Source organism: Schistocerca serialis, chromosome 4 (genome assembly GCF_023864345.2).
Source record: "Schistocerca serialis cubense isolate TAMUIC-IGC-003099 chromosome 4, iqSchSeri2.2, whole genome shotgun sequence".
NCBI lineage: Eukaryota > Metazoa > Arthropoda > Insecta > Orthoptera > Acrididae > Schistocerca > Schistocerca serialis.
This window is the reverse complement of record NC_064641.1, coordinates 235,224,855-235,251,097: the sequence shown is the minus strand read 5'-3', so window position 1 is coordinate 235,251,097 and position 26,243 is coordinate 235,224,855. Positions and strand designations below refer to the sequence as shown.

The window sequence follows — 26,243 nt, the reverse complement described above, 5'->3', positions numbered from 1 at the left end:
TGAGAAGCTTGATCGCCTTTTACCAACCTGTGTGATTGCACTGTTAAGAACACAGGATCTCAGTCTTTTAAACGTCAAGTACACGTTCACTGTTATGGCATGATCCGAACCTAACACACCTGCATATTACCGACAACGGACTCTACAAAAGTGTTTCATAACATTTTTATTATACCATATATGTTTTTCTGTAACTATGCATGTAATTTCTAATTAATTTGTGTGTGTGTGTGTGTGTGTGTGTGTGTGTGTGTGTGTGTGTGTGTGTGTGTGTGTGTGTGTGTACGAATAAACAAAATTTTGTAATAGTAACAGCCTACTAGAGTCTTTGTATTTTATGCAACAAAAGCGTACTCTATGGTGTAAGCTAAAGGTTAATCTCTCTCTCATTCCAAGATTTTAAACATGGCTGCAGCAGCAACTGTTGAAATTCTTCACAACGACAGATGGTTTCGTTTTATTATAACATTTTGGTTGTTTTCGGTAGTATGTATTTCACCACCTACTTTACGCGAGATTCTCGCGCATTACACTAGTGCCCTCTCTCGTTAGATGTTCCATAGCGCAAGCTTTATCTGTTTGACACTAGGACACAGGTAAATTGTTTCTATATTTTATATTTTACATAAATGTTTTTAAATGGTCTGATATGTTTTATTTATTAAGACAGAAAGTTTGAATTAACACAACTTTTAATAATTTTTGATGCGCTTATGTATGTATTCATGGATTTTAATATGCGTGAGTGTCTGGCACATACAAGTGCCCTCTCTTGGCGAAACCATCTGCCCTAGTGCTTTCACACTCTTGTCTCGATAGTTCATAGGCGAAGTAATGGTGCTAAACTATTCGCTTTGACCCTGTGCCCATAGTCATGTTGTACAAATGCAGAAGATGTCTTAATTATTGACGACGCCTTTGGCACAATTGTTTTATTAATCTCCATTGCATGATGTAATTTTAGTAAGTAACTAAAGATTTCATGCCTGTATTACTCTGGTAATTTCACTATTACTTAAGCTTTTGTGTTTCTCACTTCCGATGTTCCCATTAACTACGTCCGTCTGATCGGCTCCTTTCTCTCCCGCCGTCCTTCCTATGTCACCATCCATAACACTGATTCCTACACCTTTTTCCCCTCTGCCAGTGTGCTCCAAGGCTCCGTCCTCTCCCCCCTTCTGTACCTTTTGTACACGGCGGACATGCCGCCGCCGTCACCCCCCATCCACCTTCTCCAGTTTGCCGATGACACCGCCTTCCTTGCCCTTGCCCCCACCCTGCAGCGCTCCCAACACCTTCTCCAATCCCATCTTGACCGGTTCACCGCTTGGTGCAACCAGTGGTTGCTCAAGGTCAATCCTTCCAAAACCCAGGCGATCATTGTAGGCAAAACCACTCCTTCCTTCCGCCTCCTTGATTTCTACATCACCATCTATGGCCGTCCTATCGCCCTCGCTCCCACCCTTAAGTACCTTGGCGTCACCCTCGACCGTCGCCTCTCCTGGACTCCCCACCTCCGGACAATCCAAGCCAAGGCACGCTCCCGACTCAGTCTCCTCAAGCTCCTCTCCGGCCGTACGTGGGGTCTGGACCCCTCCACCATCCTCCACACCTATAAATCCCTCATCCGCCCTATCCTTTGTTCTGCCCATCCGGCTTGGATCTCCGCCTCCCCTACCTTTTATAAATCCCTCCAAATCCTTGAACGCCATGCTCTCTGCCTCGCCTATCGCATCCGTCTCCCCTCCCCTACGTGGATCCTGTATGATCTCATCCCCTTCCCCCACCTCCTCCTTTTCCTTGAAAGGATACGGATCCTGTACACCTCCCGTAAACTCGATCCTCCTCACCCACTCGTCTCCCCGATCCTTTCCCACCCCCGCCCGCTGCTGCGCCTGTATTCCCACGTCCCACCTGGTCTCCATCTCTCCACCCTCCTTACTCTGTCCCAAGGTGGCTTCCGCCAGCTCCCCCTCCCTGATGATGTCCTCCTCCTCTGCATCTACCCCTCCTATCACCTTTGATCCTCCCCCCCTCACCTCCTGTGTCCTTTCCTTTAGGCACCCTCCCTCCCTCCCTTCCCTTCTCTTTCCTTTCCCCCCTCCCTGCTCCTCTCTCCCCCGGGCTTCCCCTCTCCCTTCCTCCCTCCCCCTCTCTCCTTTGCCCATGGCATCTCTGTTCTCCCCTCTCCCATTCCCCTTCCCTTTCCTCCTCCTCCACCTCCTCTGTTGGCAGGTCCCCGGACTCGTGCACGCTCAGTGAACATTCGCGCGCCGGAGATCATCGCCGTCAGTGTTTCGTGTGTGTGCCTTCGTTTGTGTGTAGTGTTGTTCGCCGTCACGCCACCACCGTTCACGCGCCGTCGCCATCATCCATGTTATGTGCACCGTGTCGCCTCGTGTTAGTGATGTTTCTCGTCCAGCGTGAACGGCTCCATGTTTTTTCGATTTTTAGTGTCTACATTTTTTGCCCACCGTTTTTACTGTCTACTCTGTGCCACCTTTATGTACTACTTGTTGTCAAACTCAAGGCTGAAGAGCGGCGTATTGTGCTGCTGACAGCCCGCCTTTGTATAAGGTGTTTAAAATCACAATAAAGAAAAAAAAATCACTTCCGATGCTAAGGCTTTTCTAATGAAAGTGTCTTCCTGTTCAGGATTTTTTACTTCTGATGAAGGTATATTTATATGTACCGAAACCTTGGTCAAGAATTTTAATACATTTTTATCCTGCAACTGTTTTTGGCTGTCTTTCTCATTCTCCCTCTCTCTCTCTCTCTCTCTCTCTCTCTCTCTCTCTTTTTCTCTCTCTTTTAAGAGGTTCTTCGGGAAAGGATATGAAGAGACTGTAGGTTTGAGACAGGACGGAAGTGCTGCTGTAAGAATGACAGGTTTCTGGGAGTGGAAATGAGGGGCAATGACTAGGCAGTTTGTGCCTGGTCTGCAGGAAATGAAAGAACTACACAGATGTATAAGAATTTCATAGGTGTGAGGGTCGGTATGCAATTTCACATAACAAGGCGATATCTCAAGGCTCCAATGTTACGATGTGTCGCCACCATCATCATGACGAAAGAGAATGCTACTCTCAACTACCAAAGGTGCCTTTGTAATGCATTTTTAAATAAATTGCTCATGAGCACTTGTTAATTGGTGTCAGTCGCTCTTTTACGTTGTTGGCGGTGGTGGAGTATTCTGTCGTTTATTGAGACGTGGTATGCGGCAAGAGCCGTTGTGAAACTCTGGAAGAATTAAAAAAATAATGTTCCAAGCCGTGATTAGCAGCAAAGCAAAGTCATGTTGATAGGCAGTCAAAATACGAGTTAATCTCCTATTGGTACGTAATAACGTCACTGAAACCTTTCAAATACTCTGGGAGTGTACGTTCACAGAGACTGCAATGCGACGATATTTCTGACTATAGTATTAAATGAGGAATCCACAGACAATCTTCATTCTCTACGTATTGCTCGTGTAGGGACGTTTGCAGACAGGATTAGACTAACTATGGCAAGCACAGACGCATTCAAGAAATCATTCTTCTCGAACTCCATTCGCGTTTGGAACAGGAAGAAACTTCAATATATTCATATTAAGTACCCTCTGCCATGCACTTCACAATAGGTTTCAGACTTTGTATGTAGCTGGGACCACAAGTGCCTGTTGTTCGGTGGGGCGATTCTGGAAACACTTTCATTTTTTGTACCATACCAAACATTCATTTGACGTATCGTGTAGTACTCAAATAATTAGCAAAATCAGATGAGTCCATAATCTGAAAAGAAATTGAAGGAAATGCTGTACAGTGTTGGGCGGAATTAGTTGCTCGGCACCAGAGTGTAAAGGGTAATGGAAATGACAAGTGTTGAGTGTGCACTCTAAGAAAGTGTTTGTCTCCACATAAATATCACATTACAGTAAGGCTATTAGGGCACTTTCACAAACATGCTGCCAATCGTTTTCCTTACGTAACACCAGGCAATAAAACACAGTAGACACAGTGTGGAGACACAGTAGTCTTTCATCACGCGGTGTAAAGTAAGACATTAGCAAGGTGTACGAAATTATAGGAAACTCTGCGAAATACAAATAACCTTACAGATTTATTTTTTATTCCTCATAAAGTCAGGATCAGATAAAGACATAGAGAATCATGTGACACCAGTTTGTACAAGAACGCTGGGATTTTTCGCCATAAAGTGTAATGATTGTCAGGGCACATATACAGGTCAAACAGGTAGAGGTTTTAGTGCACGGTGTAAGGAACAGCTCAATGTCTACAAACCAAGGTCGGCTTGTACATCTGAGGGAAACGGAACTTTTAGTAACGAGTGTGGAAAACAACCTTGACATTTTATGCATTGTGAATAAAGGGACAGCGCTAGATATTTTGAAGAAATGTACATTTTTAGGGCTATCAAGGAGTCACGTTCACAGATACTGAACAGCCAGATGGACTTCAGACATCGGGATCTGTTATTGAATCTCGACTACTGTTGTGTACATAGTTCCGTGTAGTCAGCATGTACACAACTTTCCCACTAGAGCGCGCCCCGCTAAGCACAACAGCGCAGGCGCAGCGCTCGTCCGTCTCCGCACTACGAGATGGCGCCGCCTGAGAGACGGACCAAATTCTGCTTCCGCCGATCCGCGTATTAATATGTAACGCAGCCAATGAGATTGCTGCTAACGTAGAACATTTTCTCCTCGCGGATCACACTCGCGCAGTGATACATGAACGCGCGAGGTATTATAACGAGTGTACAGACCTACGATTAGTCAGTCTGTACCAGTCTATAGTCAAGTTTCAGTCTGCGCCTAATAAAATTATCATATTCCTGTACATAGCCACGAGGAGAAATGTATAGACACTTTGTCAAGTATCAGAGATATGTGAGAATAAGATTAACGTACCAAGACCAAAGGAACTTCAGATTGTCAATTGTAAACAGCATCCAGAATCAAGTTACGTAATATCTATGTTTTTTATTATTTTAATAAATATGCGTGAAAATTAATCAAGTTCTGTTTAAAGTTGGACACCGTCAATCTGCTACTCTAAGCGTGCAAGTGGCATTTCCATCGTCTGACCTAACGGCAGAAGATAAACACGCCATGATAAGACCATGAGACATATTGCTGACATCCGCCTAATTCGTTAGAGCGACAAGTCAAATGATCTGATGGTGTGTGTACCGAAGGTCTTACAGTACGCACACCAGAACTACTTATACTCTCCTCACTACTGACAGGGTCCACGTGTGTTTCCATTCATCCTGGATAAATAATTGTTCCTGTCGCCTAGATGCAGTTCTCCTATGCCCCTTCTCTACAAGGTGCGTCTGAAAAGTTCGGTGAATGGTCTCAGAAAATAAAGAAAATAGGAGATACAAACAAAACATTTTTACTGTTCGCTAAAATAATCACGATTAATTGCAATACACTTCTGACGTTGGTTGTAAAGCTGTTGGAAACTGTCAGCAAACGCTTCTTGTGGAATCGCTCGAAGCACCGTAGTCACGCGTTGTTGGATGTTCGCATCATTAGAGGCTATGAGACGTGGCGATACCAGTACGTTCTGGAGACCAAGAGACAGTCAATGGTATGGTGTTCGTTTTCCCCGCCTCCCAAAAAAAAAGTCGACTGACAAAATCCAAGATTAAGATGATGTCAATCGCCTTTTTCGGCTGCGAGGGATCGATCCAATTTTTACTCGAGGGAGGCGTGGAGGACGATGAACATCATGCCACTGACTGTTGCTTGGTCTCCGTATCGTACTGGTAAAACCCTGACTCATTTCCTGTAATGATGTGGCTATTCAACAACGTGTGACCGCGGCGCATCGAGATATTCCGTAAGAAACGTTTACTGATAGTTTCCGAGAGCTTTACATCAGGCGTCGCAAGTGTGTTATGGCTAATGGTGATTATTCTGAAGCCCAGTGAAGGTGTTTTGTTAGTAACTCTTGTTTCATTTATTTTCCGACACCATTCACTGAACTTCACAGACGCACCTTGTATTCCCAACCATCTCCACCCCCACCCCGCCAATGGAGGCTCGGTCGGTTTTGAAAGATTATTTTGTGTACAGAAAACTTATGTTAAAGTGACACGTTCCACATAATTACGAAATGTCGTATTCATGATCTATGGAACAAGGATTAATGTATTTATGTATGTATGAGGGTTTTAGTCTATGAATGTGTCTTTGTCAGCTCTGGTCTGCTTTTACTGACACCCATCATATTGTCCATCTTAATTTGGACTGTTTTAAAAAATGATAGGTTTTTTACGTGAACTCGGTCTAGCATTACTTAGCATCGTTTTATATGTATATAATTCTTATATTTTTATATAAATTTTTTAAAGTGTTATTTCTTTAATATACTTTCCCATCAAGGGCTAAGTCTTCAGTTGGATTCTGTTATCTTGTTGTGGATGTAACCAGGTAGTTCAATTTCCTTAACTGTATGTAATTTTAAGTGTACCTTATTTCTCACAGGTGTAATTGTTAATATTTTCTGTCTTCATTTCGTTACTGAGATTTCCAAGGTTCGGTCTGCGTGTCCTTTAATTAGGTTTCTACCGCTACATGTCGCAATTTTCAACCCGCGATGGGTTGGCGCGTGCTCGGCTTCACAGTGTTCAGTGTGTGGCCAGCGCTGTAAAGTTCTATTTGACGCCTGTCAAGAATTGCGTGTCTTTTAATTTTTTGTTGCCTCCCGCGCATTTTCACGATGATGGGATTCTTCTGCTTTATATTCTACCGACACCGCGACTGAGTGGAACCGATGTTGTCTGGCAGGTGAATGTGTAGTACGATCAGTATTGATTACACCACTCTTTTCAACTCCTGAAGCTGGGTTCCTATCAGTATATGCTGTCGCAATGATGGCAGCAGAAGTTGAATAGTGACAAAGAAATCATCCATTGCCCCTATTTTCTAGATCCACTGGAGCTCTGTTCTTTCCATGTGAGGTCACCAATCGCGTTGGTTGGATGCAATCTCTGATCTACAATAATTCCGAACCGGGACAAAAACTTGATAGTGGTGCCGCCTCTCCCACTCGAGGGTTTCTTTTTAAATCGATTTTTCACAGATATGTTCATTTTGTGGCGCACGTCTTCCTGAAGAGGTTGATGTATGAAGCATATGTACGAGGAAATGTAAGGCATGTTATGTGGTCATAGGTGTGCCAAAGTGCGGTGCCACGCCTCTTCACACAACATTCTTCTATCGCACGTCACCGTATTTCGCTCTGTGGAATTCGAGCATGTATTTTTATTTAAAAGGAATGCCATGAAGCCTACAATCAGAACAGTGAAAATTAGGATGCGCCCGCATCTCGTGGTCGTGCGGTAGCGTTCTCGCTTCCCACGCCCGGGTTCGATTCCCGGCGGGGTCAGGGATTTTCTCTGCCTCGTGATGGCTGGGTGTTGTGTGATGTCCTTAGGTTAGTTAGGTTTAAGTAGTTCTAAGTTCTAGGGGACTGATGACCACAGATGTTAAGTCCCATAGTGCTCAGAGCCATTTGAACCATTTTTTTAATTAGGATGTCCTGTGGTGCCTCTCCTGCTTTCAGATGGCCAGTTTGACATCCTACCTACCTTTAAAAAACTCACAATTAATACTGGATGGGATCATTTGCGACTGAGAGAATAAGAACTTTTAAGTAAATTTGCTCTTTTTGTTGCTTATTAGTTGATAACTTTCTCTTTTGCTTGATATAAAATTAAATATAGGAAACATAAAACCAGTAGGCAAGAGACAAGTAAGAGAGTACACACTTGTTCAGTCCTTAGATCCCAACATTTTTTCTCTCTAATCTTGTTAGAGCTTTACACCTTCGTGCTTTCTTTTCTGCAAAAGAATCTATGAGCTCATCAAAGTTCGTCAAACGTTTTGGTACATTAAAAAAAGGACGTTGTCTAATACTGAAAACATGTTAATACAATGTTAAAAGAATCTTCCGTCAGTTCTTGGTAGAACAACATCATAATAAATGAAAAACACCAGTTTGTTTTTGTTCTACAATATTACTTTTATTGTTAACCGGTTTTCGGCTTATAAGGACATCTTCAGACATTTACTGAGTATTTAATACAAATAGTTCCTGGTGTGGTTTCCATTTGATTACGTCTATTTTGTCACTATCTGCTAGAAAAACGAAATAGGTCTTACCAATATTGCAGCAATTGTAACACATGCTAAGTAGACGAGACTGTTTTGGCCCAAATGGTCGTTTTTATCTACCTCATTTGCATAAAAATAACGACAGAATACAATTGACGAAATACCAGTATCAAATGCCTATATCGCCTACAACAAGCAAAACTCCGTTCCCTTTTCTTTCTAGTTCTAACAAACAATCCTGTCAATAGTAATTCTGTGACTATTTCTGTCACTGTCAAAACTTGACCGGAAAAAAACTTCGCTAACCCTGCCAGAAACACCGGTTGACTCATCTCGCGTTTATTCTCCGGTTAGGTGCTATTAGGTTTTCGTATAACGAGTCTTTCGTGCTATTCCGAGAATAGGAGCTGATCATTCGCACACCCAAACAGCCACATAAACAAACAGCGATTGGCATTCACCATTCGGGTTTGTTCGGCTCAGCTTGTGTAGCCCGGGCTCCGTTTGTCTGCGGAAAAGTTTTTTATTTCTTGGCGCGACGGGGATTGTACTGGCAGAGACATCACGTACACAATGCACGCATTCAAAAATCAACTTATGATTCGTTTATAAATCAACTTAGAATGTATTCAAAAACCATCAGGGATGCGTTTCAAAATCATATGAATAATCGATAGACCAATGTGCGTTGGACGCTGGGCGCTTTGTGAAACAAGGTTTTTCCCTTCAAGAATATGAATTTGGCGTCCCTTCCACCCCCCCCCCCCTTTCCACTAGATACGGGCCTGGTTGGATGGAACAATAGTGAAGCATTTGCACTGAGACATTATCAAGGACAAAAATGTTCCCCTAACCTCGACTACAGTAATGGGAAATTTTAAACCTGTTATATATGTAGTTCATTGTGACTGGTCGTGCGATAGATTGGCCCAGATATATGATTTTAAAGACAAATAGACAATTTATGACAAATAGCAACCAATAGAAAAGTCCAGCTATTTGTCTCAAGTAACTACAGGAATTCTGATCAGCCATAAATATAATCTAAAAGCAGTCCTTGTTTCGGACAACATTCTCTGCAGCAAGACATCGGTTACAGATAAGCAAGCGAAGAACCTTGAAGCCAAACGAGAGAGTTACCGAGCTGCACGTCGGGTTCTGTTAACTGCCAGTTGAGGGCGCTGACGACCCAGGCAGCTGCTGCCATCTTCTGTCTGCCGGAAGAAATCTCTACAGAGCAGTTCTCGCCTTCGTGTATGTCGAAGATTCCTGAAATACAAAACGTTATTTTAATTTTTTTTTGTAAGGCCAAGAGTTCACTGTAGTCTGACAAATAAGCAGGAAAGACCTCTGTCATTACTGAAATCTACAGAAGCGAAAAAAATGTGACGCTTGCAAGAATGTAATTGGTCCATGCACTCCGGAGCATATCGAAGTCATCATGAGCTCTTGCCTGCCATTAGATGCCCCCAACCCTTTTTTCCGAAAGTCTGCATTTTACTCAGATTTAGCAAATTTTGTAATTCTGAAAGTAGATCTGATAAAAACAAAGCACAGCAAAAAACACTGTCCATTGAGATATGATAAACTTCTAACAAAATGATTATTACAGAAACTTAACGACCTTCGTTGCTTTGAATTGTACTGGAATAATAACATACCACCTAATAAATTATTAAGGCCTTCTTCCAATGATTTTACAACACCAGAGGTTTGGGTAATGCAGCCGATGACCATTCGCAGAGCATTAGTTTGTTTGCAAGAGGGTTCAACATAGATGAAAAGAGTGCTGATTCGTATATGCACCTCCGCAGTCAACGTAGGTGCGCATAAAGGCACCCCAGGAGGGAGGCAACGATGGTGAATAATTTGTGTAGTCTGCAATTTACTGAACTGTTCGCAGAAGAAGGAACTGTAATGCAGAGAAAACTAGAAACGGTATTCTTTCATTTCTTAATCCATTATTACGCACTTTGACAATGGCCATCATCAGAATCAGTATATAAAACTTTAATACAAATGTATGGAGGCACTTAGGGCTAGCATACAGCAAACAGAACGTATGTCATATATTACAGATAAGACTCATGTAGCAAAATGGAGCCATACTATACGTGAAGACTGAAAAATCTATAATTTTACTAAAGAACACCTATTCTGATTCAGTTGAAAACCAGAGCATTACGTAGTTGATTGGTTGACTCACAGCGAACACTAGCAGACTGACAGAATTCAGATTGAAACTTCCTGGCAGATTAAAACTGTACGCCGAACCCGAGACTCAGACTCGGGACCTTTACCTTTTGCAGGCAAGTGCTCTACCAAATGAGCCGCCCCCAAGCACAACTCATGACCCATTCTTACAGCTGTACATCCGCAAGTACCTCATCTCCTGCGTTACAAACTTCACAGAAGCCCTCTTGCGAACTTCGCAAGACTAGCACTCCTGGAAGAAAGGATATTGCAGAGACATAGCTTAGTCTCAGCCTGGGGATTGTTTCCAGAATGAATTTTCACTCTGTAGCAGAATACACGCTGATGCAAAACTTCCTGGCAGATTATCTTAGCAATATCCTTTCTTCCAGGAGTGCTAGTCTTCCAAGGTTCGCAAGAGAGCTTCTTTGAAGTTAGGAGGGTAGGAGATGAGTTACTGGCAGATTTATAGCTTTGAGGATGGGTCGTGAATCATGCTTGGGTAGCTCAGTCGGTAGAGTACCTGCCTGTGAAGGGCAAAGGTCCCAAATTCGAGTCTCGATCTGGCACACAGTTTTAATCTACCAGAAAGTTTCATATCAGCGCACTCTCTGCTGCAGAGTGAAAATTCATTCTGGAGAATTGAGATTGCGAGTACAAAGAGGTACAACAGCGTAGTCAGATAGTGGTGCCATGCTACATGCATTCTGATAACCAGTGCCATCCAAGCAGAACAAGAGCAATTCCGTTAAGTACAACTATAAAATAAGGCCTCAACGACATTGGATAATCTGTATAGGCAAAATGAAACTAGTTAATGGATGAGAAGTTAATTATTTTATCATATGGTATATAGTTGGCCAACATCTAAAACATTTATATGAAGAGAAACAAGGAAACTTCTTTGTTTCTACATGGCATATGTACAGTGAATAACTACAGAAATGTCAGTGGTCAGATTGTGATAATGATTATCAGGGGAGAGGAACAATAAATGTAATAGAGGGTATATTAAGAAAACATAGGTACATTATATGCAACAATACCTTAAAACTAATAATGCCATTTAAAGTACAAGTGAATAACAGCATTAAAACATTAAAAAAATTATTTAAACGTAAATAAAATAACAGAAAAGTTAGGGGTAACCATATAATCATCGGTTACATGGAAAGAAAGTCTTCAGTTTTTTAACCTGTTCATTCAAAACAATGTGTACCTAAAACACTTTGGATAGCCCTCGTATATGCCAACTGACAACTACGATAAGATGAGTCCATTGCTTACATATTTTAATTTTATTTTTGTTTTTATTTATAATGGAAAAGCCAAGGGAGAGTGGTGAGGGTAACTGAGAGGGAGAAGGGGGCGGGGAGTGTTCAAATTTTGGATAAACGGAATTAAAAGTAATAGACATTGCCGAGAAAAGGTAGCTCGACTACAAAGGATGAAGGGGGGGGGGGGGGGGGCGGCTGAGGGAGGAAGGGTGTTGTGGAGGAAGGAGGGGGGCCAATGCAGAAAACTGCAGGCTACACATATTACCCTCCATAATATTTTAATGATTTTAATCACCTACAGAACGGTTATCCTTGCGTTCTTGGATTCTGTTAATTTTACCAACTGAAACTTAAGAGTAGCAAACATACTGGCTCAAGGGGCGTGTAAATAACATTTCTGGCAATCTATTTTGCGTGCTTCCTCTGCCTTCACCTCTCTTTCCAGACCTCAGTTGAGACAAATTGAGATAAATAAGCAAAAGCGGGATGAATTTCGGTGAAATACCGGTACATGGGCGTCCATTGAAGTTTTTCAAGGGGGGGGGGGGGGGAGAGGAGGAGGAGGAGGAGGAGGAGGAGGAGGAGGAGGAGGAGGCAGGCTCTAAAATTGCCATTTCTGACATAAATGTGCTGGTCAATTTCCAGACATGTCATTCCATAAGAATGAAATTTTGTAGATGATACAAAAAACTTATTGTATCCCAGAGAATTGTTTATCAGCTCAGTGTATGAGTGAAAACGATTTACGCCATATTCCACCCTCCCACATCCTCGTTGCGGACATCTATGCTCTAATAGCAGATTTGCTTCAACGCCTGCTTGCCCATCTTTGAGATCCAACCATACAGTAGCGAGGTGGTAGCAGCAACTCCATCGTTAAACAAGATCGAGCTGTGTACGCGGCAACTGTGTGAGCCAAGCGCAGGATTGTCACATAAATCATTTCACCGATAAACCTCTCTGTTCGCAAGTAATCGTTTCCTTACGGTGACGTTTAGAAGAAATGACACGGTGTCGAAAGCGAGTGATTAACATCGCGTGCTGAGGGAAAGGCTTCCTATTACAGGGACGTGAGGACAGGAGAACTTACGTACTTCTGCTGGTTAATTCTTAAACCACGATTCTCTGCTGTTTTCTTTCGGTAGTTTTTATCGCCACTCTGCGCCTGCGCACGTGGTGGGGGCCTATCTCGCCACCCGTTTAGTTCGGCTCTGAAAGAACTGTAGCTTCTTTAACCCACCTGCATCACGCGTTCTCTGCCGGGAACTGAACCTTTGACAATGACTGTCTTGCATTGCTTATCATCTTCCAATTTTTGTCCATAAAGCCATAGTTTCCAATGCAAGAAGAGGCAATATACGAGGACCATTCAGTAAGTAATACAACATTTTTTGTCTGAAAACAGGTTGGTTTTGTTGAGGATTCCAATACAGCGTATTATACCACACTCTTTTGGCTGCAAAAGACTATTTTTCATCATAATCTCCGTTCAAAGCCACCTTGCTGGGAGGGCCTATGTGCCCGCGTGGCACCACTTTACTAGTCGACGTGAGAGCCAACGTCTTGATGCATCAATAACCTCCCGATCATCCCCGTGCCGCTTCTCACCTAGTGCATCCTTCATTGCGCCAAACAAATTGAAGGTGCGAGATCCGGGCCTTCGGCTGGATGAGGAACAACAGTGCAGTGAAATTCTGTGAGCTTCTCTTAGGTGCGCAGAGTAGTGTGAGGTCTTGTTTTGTAATGGAGAATTGGAAGTTCTTGGCATTTTTGTGGTGGCGAACACGCTGAACCCGTTTGTTCAATTTCCCGAGGATAGCACGAGGGAGATGGTTTGGGTCTGCGACATCTTGTTGTGATGACGACAGATGCCTCGCCCAACGACCCTCCATGATTTTGTTCACTGCTAGGTATCCGTAGACATTCCGCAAGCCTCTAAGAATATCTGTGGTTCTCTGGTTTTCCGCCGAAAGATACTCACAAGGGGAGGCCGCCAATTGTGAAATTCAGATTCGATTCATACTGCGCATAATAAAAGCTCATGGCCAGAGGTGTAACGTGGCAAAGCACCAAGATGCACTTCTCAGCCGTTGTCGAGAAAATCAACAGTTAAAAGAAACCGTTGCCGTGAAATACTCTCTACGAATAATAAATTTCCACAGCGTCGTGGCGCAGCGGTAAGCGCTCGGGTTTGTAATCCGAAGGTCGGCGGATCGAATCTCGCACCATGCAACTTTTTTTTTTTTTTTAGTATTTGTTTTTTGTAATTCAAATGTATATATATATATATATATATATATATATATATATATATATATATATATACACACACAAACACAAACACACACACATATATATAATTCCCGGCAATCAGTTGCAACAATTATGCATATAATAAGTTGTTGGAAGTCATTTGTCGTGGAAAAACTGGCGACTTCGAACATCATTATGTATTCCGCAAACAAAGTTGTATTTCACAAATGTTATTAATTGTCTTCATAATGTTAACCACCTATAGTTAACGGAAGACGTAGAAACGGTATTCCGAAACGAATACGTATAGCGTAAGTCAAACGTTCGAATTAGAATAGAAACCCCACGAACACAAAATTGCTGTGGCAGGTATGGAATATAAACTCCGTTACTCGCTCGTTACACTTGAAGAACAGACGTTGAATCGGCCGAAACGAGCCGCCGCATAACAGCGTAGTTGCCTGCTAACTTCGAAAGAAGGTAGATGCGGTCCCTAGCGCAACTTATAACATCGTCGAAAATCAGTGCGGACGGGAGAGCTTTGGTACACCCTGTTAAAAAAACGGAAAAATGGAGGCGGTACAATTGGAGAGCGCTCCGTCTTCACCAACATGCATAAGCAATTCATTAATAGCTTATATACACTCCTGGAAATGGAAAAAAGAACACATTGACACCGGTGTGTCAGACCCACCATACTTGCTCCGGACACTGCGAGAGGGCTGTACAAGCAATGATCACACGCACGGCACAGCGGACTCACCAGGAACCGCGGTGTTGGCCGTCGAATGGCGCTAGCTGCGCAGCATTTGTGCTCCGCCGCCGTCAGTGTCAGCCAGTTTGCCGTGGCATACGGAGCTCCATCGCAGTCTTTAACACTGGTAGCATGCCGCGACAGCGTGGACGTGAACCGTATGTGCAGTTGACGGACTTTGAGCGAGGGCGTATAGTGGGCATGCGGGAGGCCGGGTGGACGTACCGCCGAATTGCTCAACACGTGGGGCGTGAGGTCTCCACAGTACATCGATGTTGTCGCCAGTGGTCGGCGGAAGGTGCACGTGCCCGTCGACCTGGGACAGGACCGCAGCGACGCACGGATACACGCCAAGACCGTAGGATCCTACGCAGTGCCGTAGGGGACCGCACCGCCACTTCCCAGCAAATTAGGGACACTGTTGCTCCTGGGGTATCGGCGAGGACCATTCGCAACCGTCTCCATGAAGCTGGGCTACGGTCCCGCACACCGTTAGGCCGTCTTCCGCTCACGCCCCAACATCGTGCAGCCCGCCTCCAGTGGTGTCGCGACAGGCGTGAATGGAGGGACGAATGGAGACGTGTCGTCTTCAGCGATGAGAGTCGCTTCTGCCTTGGTGCCAATGATGGTCGTATGCGTGTTTGGCGCCGTGCAGGTGAGCGCCACAATCAGGACTGCATACGACCGAGGCACACAGGGCCAACACCCGGCATCATGGTGTGGGGAGCGATCTCCTACACTGGCCGTACACCACTGGTGATCGTCGAGGGGACACTGAATAGTGCACGGTACATCCAAACCGTCATCGAACCCATCGTTCTACCATTCCTAGACCGGCAAGGGAACTTGCTGTTCCAACAGGACAATGCACGTCCGCATGTATCCCGTGCCACCCAACGTGCTCTAGAAGGTGTAAGTCAACAACTCTGGCCAGCAAGATCTCCGGATCTGTCCCCCATTGAGTATGTTTGGGACTGGATGAAGCGTCGTCTCACGCGGTCTGCACGTCTAGCACGAACGCTGGTCCAACTGAGGCGCCAGGTGGAAATGGCATGGCAAGCCGTTCCACAGGACTACATCCAGCATCTCTACGATCGTCTCCATGGGAGAATAGCAGCCTGCATTGGTGCGAAAGGTGGATATACACTGTACTAGTGCCGACATTGTGCATGCTCTGTTGCCTGTGTCTATGTGCCTGTGGTTCTGTCAGTGTGATCATGTGATGTATCTGACCCCAGGAATGTGTCAATAAAGTTTCCCCTTCCTGGGTCAATGAATTCACGGTGTTCTTATTTCAATTTCCAGGAGTGTATATTTGAATTTGTAACACTCCAGTTTATTCTACTTACTTATCCCGCTCGATCGGGATCTGATAGCAGCCCAAATAGATATTAATTAATGTGACCGTGTACCTAATGGGGCTGGCAATCGAATTGGACTGCTACGGAGTTGTTACATTCCATTTTGTCCTTCTCGAATGCTGCAATAATGAATGTCTGGTGCCAAGAAGAACAGCAACACAGCTTCATTACTCAACAACCTATATTTATCACCAAAAACACAACGTAAGGAGACAGCCACTGCCTTCGTCGTACGGAATTAATAACGGCTAATCACAGCACAGGCCTCTTCGTTATTTATTATCGTCACACGTAATTTCAATCACTGTAATCCAACACTGCAATCCAGATGATGCCGGCGCGGTAGACGCGTAATTACAAATATCGGCACAGTAATATCACTGAATCACACTAGTAACTATACTTTTTCACTTTCCCGTATATTTCTAGCACAAAGGGGTTAAACCACGGCGATGGCCACTCCCTTTGTCGGTACGGTCTTGCATTCCAGCAACAGACCTCCACCCGGCTCGGCCCACAGCGCGTACCACACTCCTACTATCTCAACACTCGCTCTCGCTCTCGCCACCCGACGCACACTATCGATTGTTTGTCCTGTCGACCTGTGCTGTCGCAAAACTTATAGTAAGGGCCTACGGACCCCTTACATCCCCGCCCTCGAAAACTTCTTTGAAGCCACAGGCGTAAAAGAATCGGCTAGGGAATTAGACATCACTACATATGAGCAAAACACACAGTGCATATAAGTAATGAAATTATAATTACCAAGAAAATCCTTGACTCCGGTAGTGGGCTGCCTCTACAATAATATTCTACAAAAAGTTATTACATCTCAAAAATATGGCATTGTCCAAATAACACACAACATCAATCCTACTTACTTAACATAGCATGGTAAATATTTTTTTATAAACTTATCTTATCAAAAATTTCCAAAAACTTTTCACTTTCAAAGGTTTGTACGAGTCATTAACTACCTATCTGTTATAACTTGCTATAGCAAACACAAGAAAGGAAACTAGTTGAATGCCAGCTACCCCTTTGGTATGCCGTCCTTTCAGCGGGGTTTGTGCCGTCCATACTACTACCACACTAACTTATAACTCCCTCCCCAACGCATATAAAAGTTAAGGAAGAAAAAATCACAACTTATTTAAATTTTTAACACAAGCAAATTGAAATTGAGACAAAATATGACATTTATACATTGAATGCCAGCTACCCCTTTGGTATGCCGTCCTTTCAGCGGGGTTTGTGCCGTCCATACTACTATCACTCTAATTTATAACTCACTTGGCCAACACTTATAAAAATTAAGGAAGAAATTCACAACTTGTTCATTACAGATTCCATAAATTTAAATGCTACATTGTATCGCTAAGCATGTCTTACACAATTATTTGCAACACTACAACTAATGTGGTCACCCAATGAAAAATTTTAAACTACTGACCGTTTTATTTTGCCAAACATTACTGCCATATGTGAATTGTTATCAAGAAAGCTTAGATGAGAGGTACAATATTTCCTGTTATATTCACATTAATTCAAATCCACTATATGGATATTTATCATTCATTACTCAGTGCCAGAATTCTGCTTCTAAAGCTTGACCTACGTATAACCATAATTGACTCTGATAGCTAATTGGATACATGAATTACTAATTATTCATTAGTTACATCTTGTTTTATCAGCATACTTCAGATAAACATGTATACCTACAAATAACTTGCAAACAGATGTTGCTCATGTGCTAAATGACATACTTCAATATTTCAAACATCTCATACTCCATACTCTTCATTACACATAACTTAACACCAACTTCAACTGCAAATACATATATATCTTCAACCTATATCAATCCTCCATATACTTCAACACTTCAAACCTCTCATACTCAATATACATCATTACACATAACTCCCTCAACTTAACAGCAACTTCAACTGCATATATATCTTCAACCTACATCAACTCTCCATATTCGCTGCAATAACCACATAAAAATACTACTTCAGGCTCCTTAGCCTCTCCATTCATCATATTTCACATCATTTATCCGAACAACTATCTCCTTGTGTATTTGTTTCTTTATATGTTCATCTACTTACAAGCTGATACATTACTTCAATTTTCTTACAACAGTTTGACCTTTTCATGCCTCATAAAACAACTCTATAAGATTACCCAAATTCTTGTTTAACCAATTAGCTTACCACGACATTATGTAAACTTTCGCTTTCTGATATGGTTCTCATTTTATTCCTTCTGGCATTATTAATTTTGGTTATTTACTCACAGTAAACTGAGCTTTTTTAAGTTATTGATTCTCTGACATCTCACACTCTACATCAACAGCAACTACTACAAATTTACTACATGGTTCCTGACTGAATTACTTGGATGACCATTACCAATCCTAACTACTACTCACTAACCTTCTTAACCTAAGGATAGAGAAAGATGGTAGAGGAGTGACACTTGAAATTAGAAGTAAAGTCTCACCCAGCTGGGAGTGTACCAGTCGCCACTTGGTATACCAGCAAAAGAGTTGCTAGCTCCCTACACCTAACTTTCTTCAATTCGTACCTCTTCCTCATCTGGGTTATCCCTGTTCTCGTGTGAGTAGTACCTTTTTATGTTTTCCACATGTTCCTTACCATGCACTCTCTTTGTCCGTGCATACTCCAACTCCACAGCGTTAGGATGACCAATTTTTATAATCCTGTATGGTCCCTTATAAACGTGGTTGACTTTATGTATTTCAGAGTTTATTTTCTTTGACTTTGCATGAACCTTAGTCCCTTCCCTCTTCTTGATTCCCCAAGTGAAGGCCTCGCCTTCCATTGCAACCTTCTGATCATCCTCTTCTCGTCGCATGGCTATAGCATTTCCCAGATTGACAGCCAATTGGTTTTGACTATTTCCTATTCCCTTAACCGCATCATTACATTGTTTCTGCATCTGCGTTATCTCGGCGATTCCATGATCGCAATTTGTTTCCACTTCGGTGATCCTTTCTCCCAATTCGGCTTTAGTTTCTTCAATATCGTCTTCTACCTTTTTTGTTAGCTTCCCTTCTATCTTCTCCACGTCTCCCTGGACTTGGTCTATATTCTCCTGTTGCTTCCTCTCTCTCTCGTCGATGTTCACCTTCAGTTGTTCGGGTAACTCCTGCACTTCCTCCTTCAGATTGCATTCCATTTTCGTGTATGATGTTTCGCTATTTTGTGAACTTTTCTTTAATGATTCTCTAAATTCTCGTAATATTTCTCTCCTTTCTTGAAAATATTTCTTTAGTGATTTGTGGAACCTTTCTTCCCTCTCTCGTAAATCTTCCTTTAGTGATGCGTTGTTTTCTTGTAAACCCTTTAGTGATGCGCTATTCTCCTTTATCAAGTCTACCAACATCGACCACTTATCTGCATCCTCTGAAACTGACTTATTTCTCATCGTTTGTTCCAGTGTTTAGGGATAACTAGTTGAGTGTGCTAATGGGCTATCTAATGATACTCCATAATCACTGATTCCCGAATCTTCCCTGTCTTCCTGTCCTATCCCTTTCCTTTCAACTACTGCCTCACAAACCTGCTTATCCTCAGTAGACATGTTTGGTTATTTTTAACACACAGGAAAGTAATATAGAATAACCTCTAGTAACCCAAAACACTCCTAATTACCATGAAACTAATCAAACAGTACCAGAAGTATTATTCCATTAATCCCTAAATTGATACAATATGCAAGAGCATCGAACATAACAACTCTCAAAACCTAATCACTTCAAATATCAATTTTCACATACACCACCTATGTAAAATGTTTTAAATAAGATAAATCATACTATTCATAAAATCTATACATATAAAATCCCCCAAAAACAATAAGCATATCTGTATAATTACCATTTAGACAGCGCAGTATGCATAAATAAGTATGTTATATTTCAGAGTATGTTTCGCAAACTTTTCGGAAATTATTGCAATTGGGCACTTTTCCTAACACGCAATTCAGTTTACAAACGTTCATTCACCGCGAAACTGCACACTGGAATATAATGTTATGTCAACCAGTCGTCTTCACTCACCAACCGACGTTACCACGAGTCGCGATGTTTTGACGTTTGAAGTGGGCGTGGCGCTGTACTGCCGCCGGAACCGCGTGAGGTCTCGCTGTGGTGGGACGTCGTAGTTCTCAGCCGGCCGCTCCGTGGTGCTGCAGGCGGGCGTAGTTTGTAGTTCGGCTGCTAGATGTCGGGACGGCGCTCGGTGTCTCGAAGTCGCGCGGCTTGCTGTGGCGGGCGTGTGAAATCACCTCGCAGATCGAAGCTCTTTGGCGCAACTGCTACACGTGTCTGCATGACGTCACTCAATAATTGCGACGCCACAATACATTGTCGTCCGCATAACAGTTTATGGGTCCACATGAAGCTGTCCGAATTTTCACTATTTAAAAAGCAATTCCAGTCAAAATATTATCACTAAACACTTCTTTAAAACTTTCGTGACGAATTCCTGGCTCGTTTTGGTCGTAATAATGTTCACACGTGTCTTCCTTTGGTGTTCACTTTTCACAGTTTTTCGTGCGGATTTACGCATTTGCACATTATAACACAGTTTATTGACACTATTATTCTCATCTGATATGGCAAGAAAAAACAGTTTATTCACAATCGTAAGGTGCTATTACTTCGTATTGTTCAAAATGCACAGTTTCTTGTCGCGATATTAAAGTTTATGCTATGTCCCGATCCAACATTGGAAAATTTTTTCTCACGTTAAATAAGATAATATTACCTATTGTTCTTTGCGATTCGTCCGAAAATTGCACTTGTCCTTTCACGGTAAGCCAAGGGTGTAACACTCCGGTTTATTCTACTTACTTATCCCGCTCGATCGGGATCTGATAGCAGCCCAAATAGATATTAATTAATGTGACCGTGTACCTAATGGGGCTGGCAATCGAATTGGACTGCTACGGAGTTGTTACATTCCATTTTGTCCTTCTCGAATGCTGCAATAATGAATGTCTGGTGCCAAGAAGAACAGCAACACAGCTTCATTAATCAGCAACCTATATTTATCACCAAAAACACAACGTAAGGAGACAGCCACTGCCTTCGTCGTACAGAATTAATAACGGCTAATCACAGCACAGGCCTCTTCGTTATTTATTATCGTCACACGTAATTTCAATCACTGTAATCCAACACTGCAATCCAACACTGCAATCCAGATGATGCCGACGCGGTAGACGCGTAATTACAAATATCGGCACAGAAATATCACTGAATCACACTAGTAACTATACTTTTTCACTTTCCCGTATATTTCTAACACAAAGGGGTTAAACCACGGCGATGGCCACTCCCTTTGTCGGTACGGTCTTGCATTCCAGCAACAGACCTCTCCCCGGCTCGGCCCACAGCGCGTACCACACTCCTACTATCTCAACACTCGCTCTAGCTCTCGCCACCCGACGCACACTATCGATTGTTTGTCCTGTCGACCTGTGCTGTCACAAAACTTATAGTAAGGGCCTACGGACCCCTTACAAATTACAAAAAACTAATAATAAAAAAAATTGCATGGCGCAAGATTCGATCCGGCGACCTTTGGATTACGAACCCGAGCGCTTACCACTGCGCCACGACGCTGTGGAAAATTTTTATTCGTAGAGACTATTTAATTTTTTTTTTTTTTTCTTTATTGTATTTCAATTCCCCATCGGGGCGGGCTGGCAGCAGCACATGCGCCGCTCTTCAGCCGAAAGACATAGAACAAAACAAGAGAAGACATTTAAAAACAGCAAAGGAGAGAAGAAGGCGAACATAGATATAAAAAAGGGAGAACATCATGGAAGGCAATATACAAAAAACGGGGTGACTGTAAAATGGAGATAAAAAACTGTTTAAAAGTAGCACACACAAAAAGCCACACATTGCGACAATTAAAAGAACACAAGGCACAGTATGACTGGAGCATAAAGGTGTTGACGGATGGCATAGCACACAACGTAACACTCACAGCGAACCTCACGGCAGTACACAATGAAAATCACACCTCTTGACGCACACGAGAAAACAGCACTAAACACAACATTGACGTGGCACACTGATGATGATCAAGACAGAGGATCTGCCAGGTTCAAGGAGATGAGGGAGACCTGAAGAAGGGAGGGAGGGGAAGAGATGGGGGAGGGGAATGGGGGGCGCTCGGGAGAGGGCCAGGTAGGGAGGGATGTGGGAAGGAGAGAGGCAAGTATGGGGTGCAGGGTCTCAGGGGAGGGGGGAATGGAGGAAAATCCGCTCTGGGAGAAGGAGGAAAGAGGAGAAGGGGCCCTGGGGAGGGGGGGGGGGGGAACAAGGCCGGGTTATAGTTGGAAGGAAGGGTATATGTCACGGCGAAGTTCGTCATCCGGGAGGGGGAGGCGTTGGAAATTGCCCTGATGAAGGAGATGGAGGGTGTGGAGGTGGAGAGAGGGAGGGATACAGCGATAGAGGCGCGGCAACGGGTGAGGGGTGGAGAGGAAGGAGGAAACCAGAGGGTGGGGGGGATCAACCCTGCGAACAATGTAAAGGATGCGGAGATGTTGGAGGAACAAGAGGAGGTGGGGGAAGGGGATCAGGTCATACAGGAGCCGTGTGGGGGAAGGAAGGCGGATACGGAAGGCAAGGCGGAGCGCATGACGTTCAAGGATTTGGAGAGCCTTGTAAAAGCGGGTGGGGGCGGAGATCCAGGCGACGCTGGCATAACAGAGGATAGGACGGATGAGGGATTTGTAGGTGTGGAGGATGGTAGAAGGATGCAGTCCCCATGTCCGGCCGGACAGGAGTTTCAGCAGGCGGAGGCGGGAATGGGCTTTCTGCTGGATGGTCAGGAGATGAGGGGTTCAGGTGAGGTGTCGGTCAAGGGTGAGGCCAAGGTATTTCAGGGTGGGGGTGAGTTGGATAGGACGACCATAAAGGGTGAGGTAGAAATCTTGGAGGCGAAAGGAGCGAGTGGTACGGCCTATGATGATTGCCTGGGTTTTGGAGGGGTTGAGACGGAGGAGCCACTGGTTACACCAGGTGGTGAACTGGTTAAGGTGGGTTTGGAGGGTATGTTGAGACCGTTGAAGGGTAGGATAGAGAGCCAGGAAGGCGGTGTCATCAGCATATTGGAGAAGGTGAACTGGTGGGGGTGGCTTGGGCATATCAGCTGTATACAAGAGATAAAGGAGAGGGGAGAGGACAGAACCCTGGGGGACGCCAGCCGTGGGATAAAAGATACGGGAGTTGGTGTTGTGGAGGGTGACATAGGAAGGACGGTGCGAGAGGAAGGAAGCGACCAGACGGACAAAATTGATAGGCAGGGCGTAGGTTTGGAGTGTAAAGAGGAGACCGGGATGCCATACACGGTCGACTATTTAACCAGAACGGTTTCTTTTAACTGTCGATTTTCTCGACAACGGCTGAGAAGTGCATTTTGGTGCTTTGCCACATTACACCTCTGGCCATGAGCTTTTATTATGCGCAGTATGAATCGAATCTGAATTTCACAATTGGCGGCCTCCCCTTGTCAGTGTCATTCTTCTGCTTGAAACGCACCTCTGTTACAGATGCCATTTTGAAGGTTACATATAGTGCTGCAACCTGTCGGCACTCCATGAAACCATAGGGACTGAAGCGGGGACGTTCCACTATATCCCACAAAAAAAAAAAAAAATTCTGCATTCTTTCAACGGAAACTGGCCGAAAAAAAAATGTGTTGCATTATTTGTTCAAGGCCTAGGCGTGAGGTCGGAACTGTAGGATGGATAGTCGAAAAGTTTCCCCCACAATGGCTGTATCTTATCTTTGATAGTGTTCGGTTCTGGATTCTTTTGGGGGTGAAGAGGGAGAAGTTAGTCTTTTACTGCCTCCCTACCTTCCCCACCCTTTTCCCCCATTACATTTAAAGTGACATAGTTGCCTGGGATTTTAATAACAATACGAGGCAGGGTACAGGAGGTACTTCGCAACATTTCAAGAAATGAGAAAAGATCATACGGCAACCTAATTAAAAGGCTGGTAAACGGCTTTAGAAAAACATGCAGAGGCCAAATGGGTGAATACATGTAAAGAACATAGTGTGTGGATGTGTCTGGAAGCGGCTTCTGTCCAACAGTAGATGTTATATGGCTGACCATGAATTATAAATTATAGTATCTTTTGTTAGGTGATCAAATGGAAGAAATGTGAGTACATAATTCAGAGTGCTGAAAATAGCTCGTCGGATCGTTTTAAATATGTATTTGTATCATTGCGTAGTGCCCTCAGCCCGGAAAAAAGGGAAGAGAAGATCACTGAACTACAAAATCAAGTTTTTGTTTGTTCGAGCAATTCAGTGATGCAAATGTGTTTATATGGTCAGTGTACTTTTACTGGAACACCTTCGAAATGAAGTGCAAAGTAGACAACCGTATAGAACCGGCTGTGAAATTTCAATGTAATCCACTGAGCGACCTGTGGCTGAGGGCCTAAGGTCTCGAATCGCGCTGTGGTAGAGAATAAAACTGATTGGCACAGACAACTGTTTTAATTTGAGTGGGTAGGCAGAAGAAAATTTAGCAAATATTAAGCTGTTCATGTTATAAGTTGCTGCCTTTTATTGTTACCACGTACAAGCTTCGTGAACATCTGTACTTTCGTGCAGTGAAACTACAATCAGAGACAAAGTTATGATAAAAAAAGGCAGGGTCGCCACCAGCCCTAGTCCTTCCTACGTATCAAGAATGACTGAACAGGAACATCAGCTGAATAATTAATCCAATGGGCAATGTTAATTTCATTTAAATTAATTGGGAAAATTGATGAACGTAACTGATATGCCAGTGGCTTGAAATATTACTCATTTCTCTTTAGCTGAACATGCAGGTCTCATGAATTTATCTGGTTACAGACCTTCCCAGGAAACATAAGAGGGGCATAAAATCGCAATTTTTAAAAATGGGAAAAGACGCTTAAACAATTGTAAATAAGCCAATAGGACAGAAGAGATTAATTTTCATGAATCAGGTTTATTCATTGAATGACCGAGTTAAAATTAGGGCATATTCAGGTAACTTTCTAACCTGGCGCCTGAACACTATAGCATTAAGATGGCTTCAGGCTGTATCTTGGAGCGAGAGGACAAAGTGTGGGAGCCGGCCGGAGTGGGCGTGCGGTTCTAGGCGCTACAGTCTGGAGCCGAGCGACCGCTACGGTCGCAGGTTCGAATCCTGCCTCGGGCATTGATGTGTGTGATGTCCTTAGATTAGTTATGTTTAATTAGTTCTAAGTTCTAGCCGACTAATGACCTGAGAAGTTAAGTCGCATAGTGCTCAGAGCCATTTGCACCATTTGAACAAAGTGTGGGAGACATTCATTCAGTTACACGATAAAATAGATCAAGACACAACTTACCACCATTAAATGCATGCATGAAGCCGCAAAGAGGTCTAACCCATATAGAATAGGTTACAAAAATAATGTCAAAGCATAATGAATCGCGCCCGACAACCGAGAGCTGACCTCTCCACGTGGCAAGTTACCATACACATTTACACGAATTAAAACGCTTCCAAGAAAATAGAAACACCAAGAATATCGGAGAGTTGACTAAAACCACAAGGAGATTAAATGATCGTGAGCCACACATGAGGGAAGTAAGACTTTGTGTTCTGCCTGACGGCAGGTCTTGTCATGGGGGAAGCCACGTCAGAGAGGTCCACCGCATGAACGTCTAGGGAAGTGATTACAGTGGTGGTTTCCCGTTGCCTTCCACTGATGATGATGAAATGATAATGAGGACAACACAACACCCAGTTCCTGAGCGGAGAAAATCTCCGATTCAGCCGGGAATCGAACCCAGGTCCCTTGGCGTGACAGACCGCCGCGCTAACAACTTTTTTTGTATTTTGTTCGGTATTGTTCGTTGCGTTTGGTCTGGGCGGAAGTCACAAGACATCCGTTCAAGTTGATCGTTGATTCCTTTACTCAGTTTTTTATTACAGAGGGCGAGCAGCCCTCTGGCCGAACACGCCGAACTACCGTGGCGGCTAAACCACTCAGTTATCTGGGCGGACTGAGGGAACTAACCTTACAGAAATGAATATCGAGAAAGGTTTTACGGTACACGTGGTTCTCCACTGAACATGGCAGCTCTCACAGATTCACATAAAACATTGCTCGATCCTCCCGGGATAGTTAAAAAAGGATGTAAGGCAGTCAAAATTTTGGTGGGGGGGGGGGGGGGGGGGAGGGGGGG

General features: G+C 43.6%; 1 protein-coding gene across 1 annotated transcript in view; it reads right to left on the bottom strand.

Annotated features, from left to right (window-relative positions):
* The window catches only part of LOC126474373 (uncharacterized), a 308,480-nt gene that overhangs the window by 154,140 nt on the left and 128,097 nt on the right, over nt 1-26,243 (bottom strand). Inside the window, exon 3 of the mRNA XM_050101839.1 lies at nt 9,272-9,400. Coding sequence (XP_049957796.1) covers nt 9,272-9,400 — 129 coding nt within the window. The remainder of the gene's footprint in view (nt 1-9,271; nt 9,401-26,243) is intronic.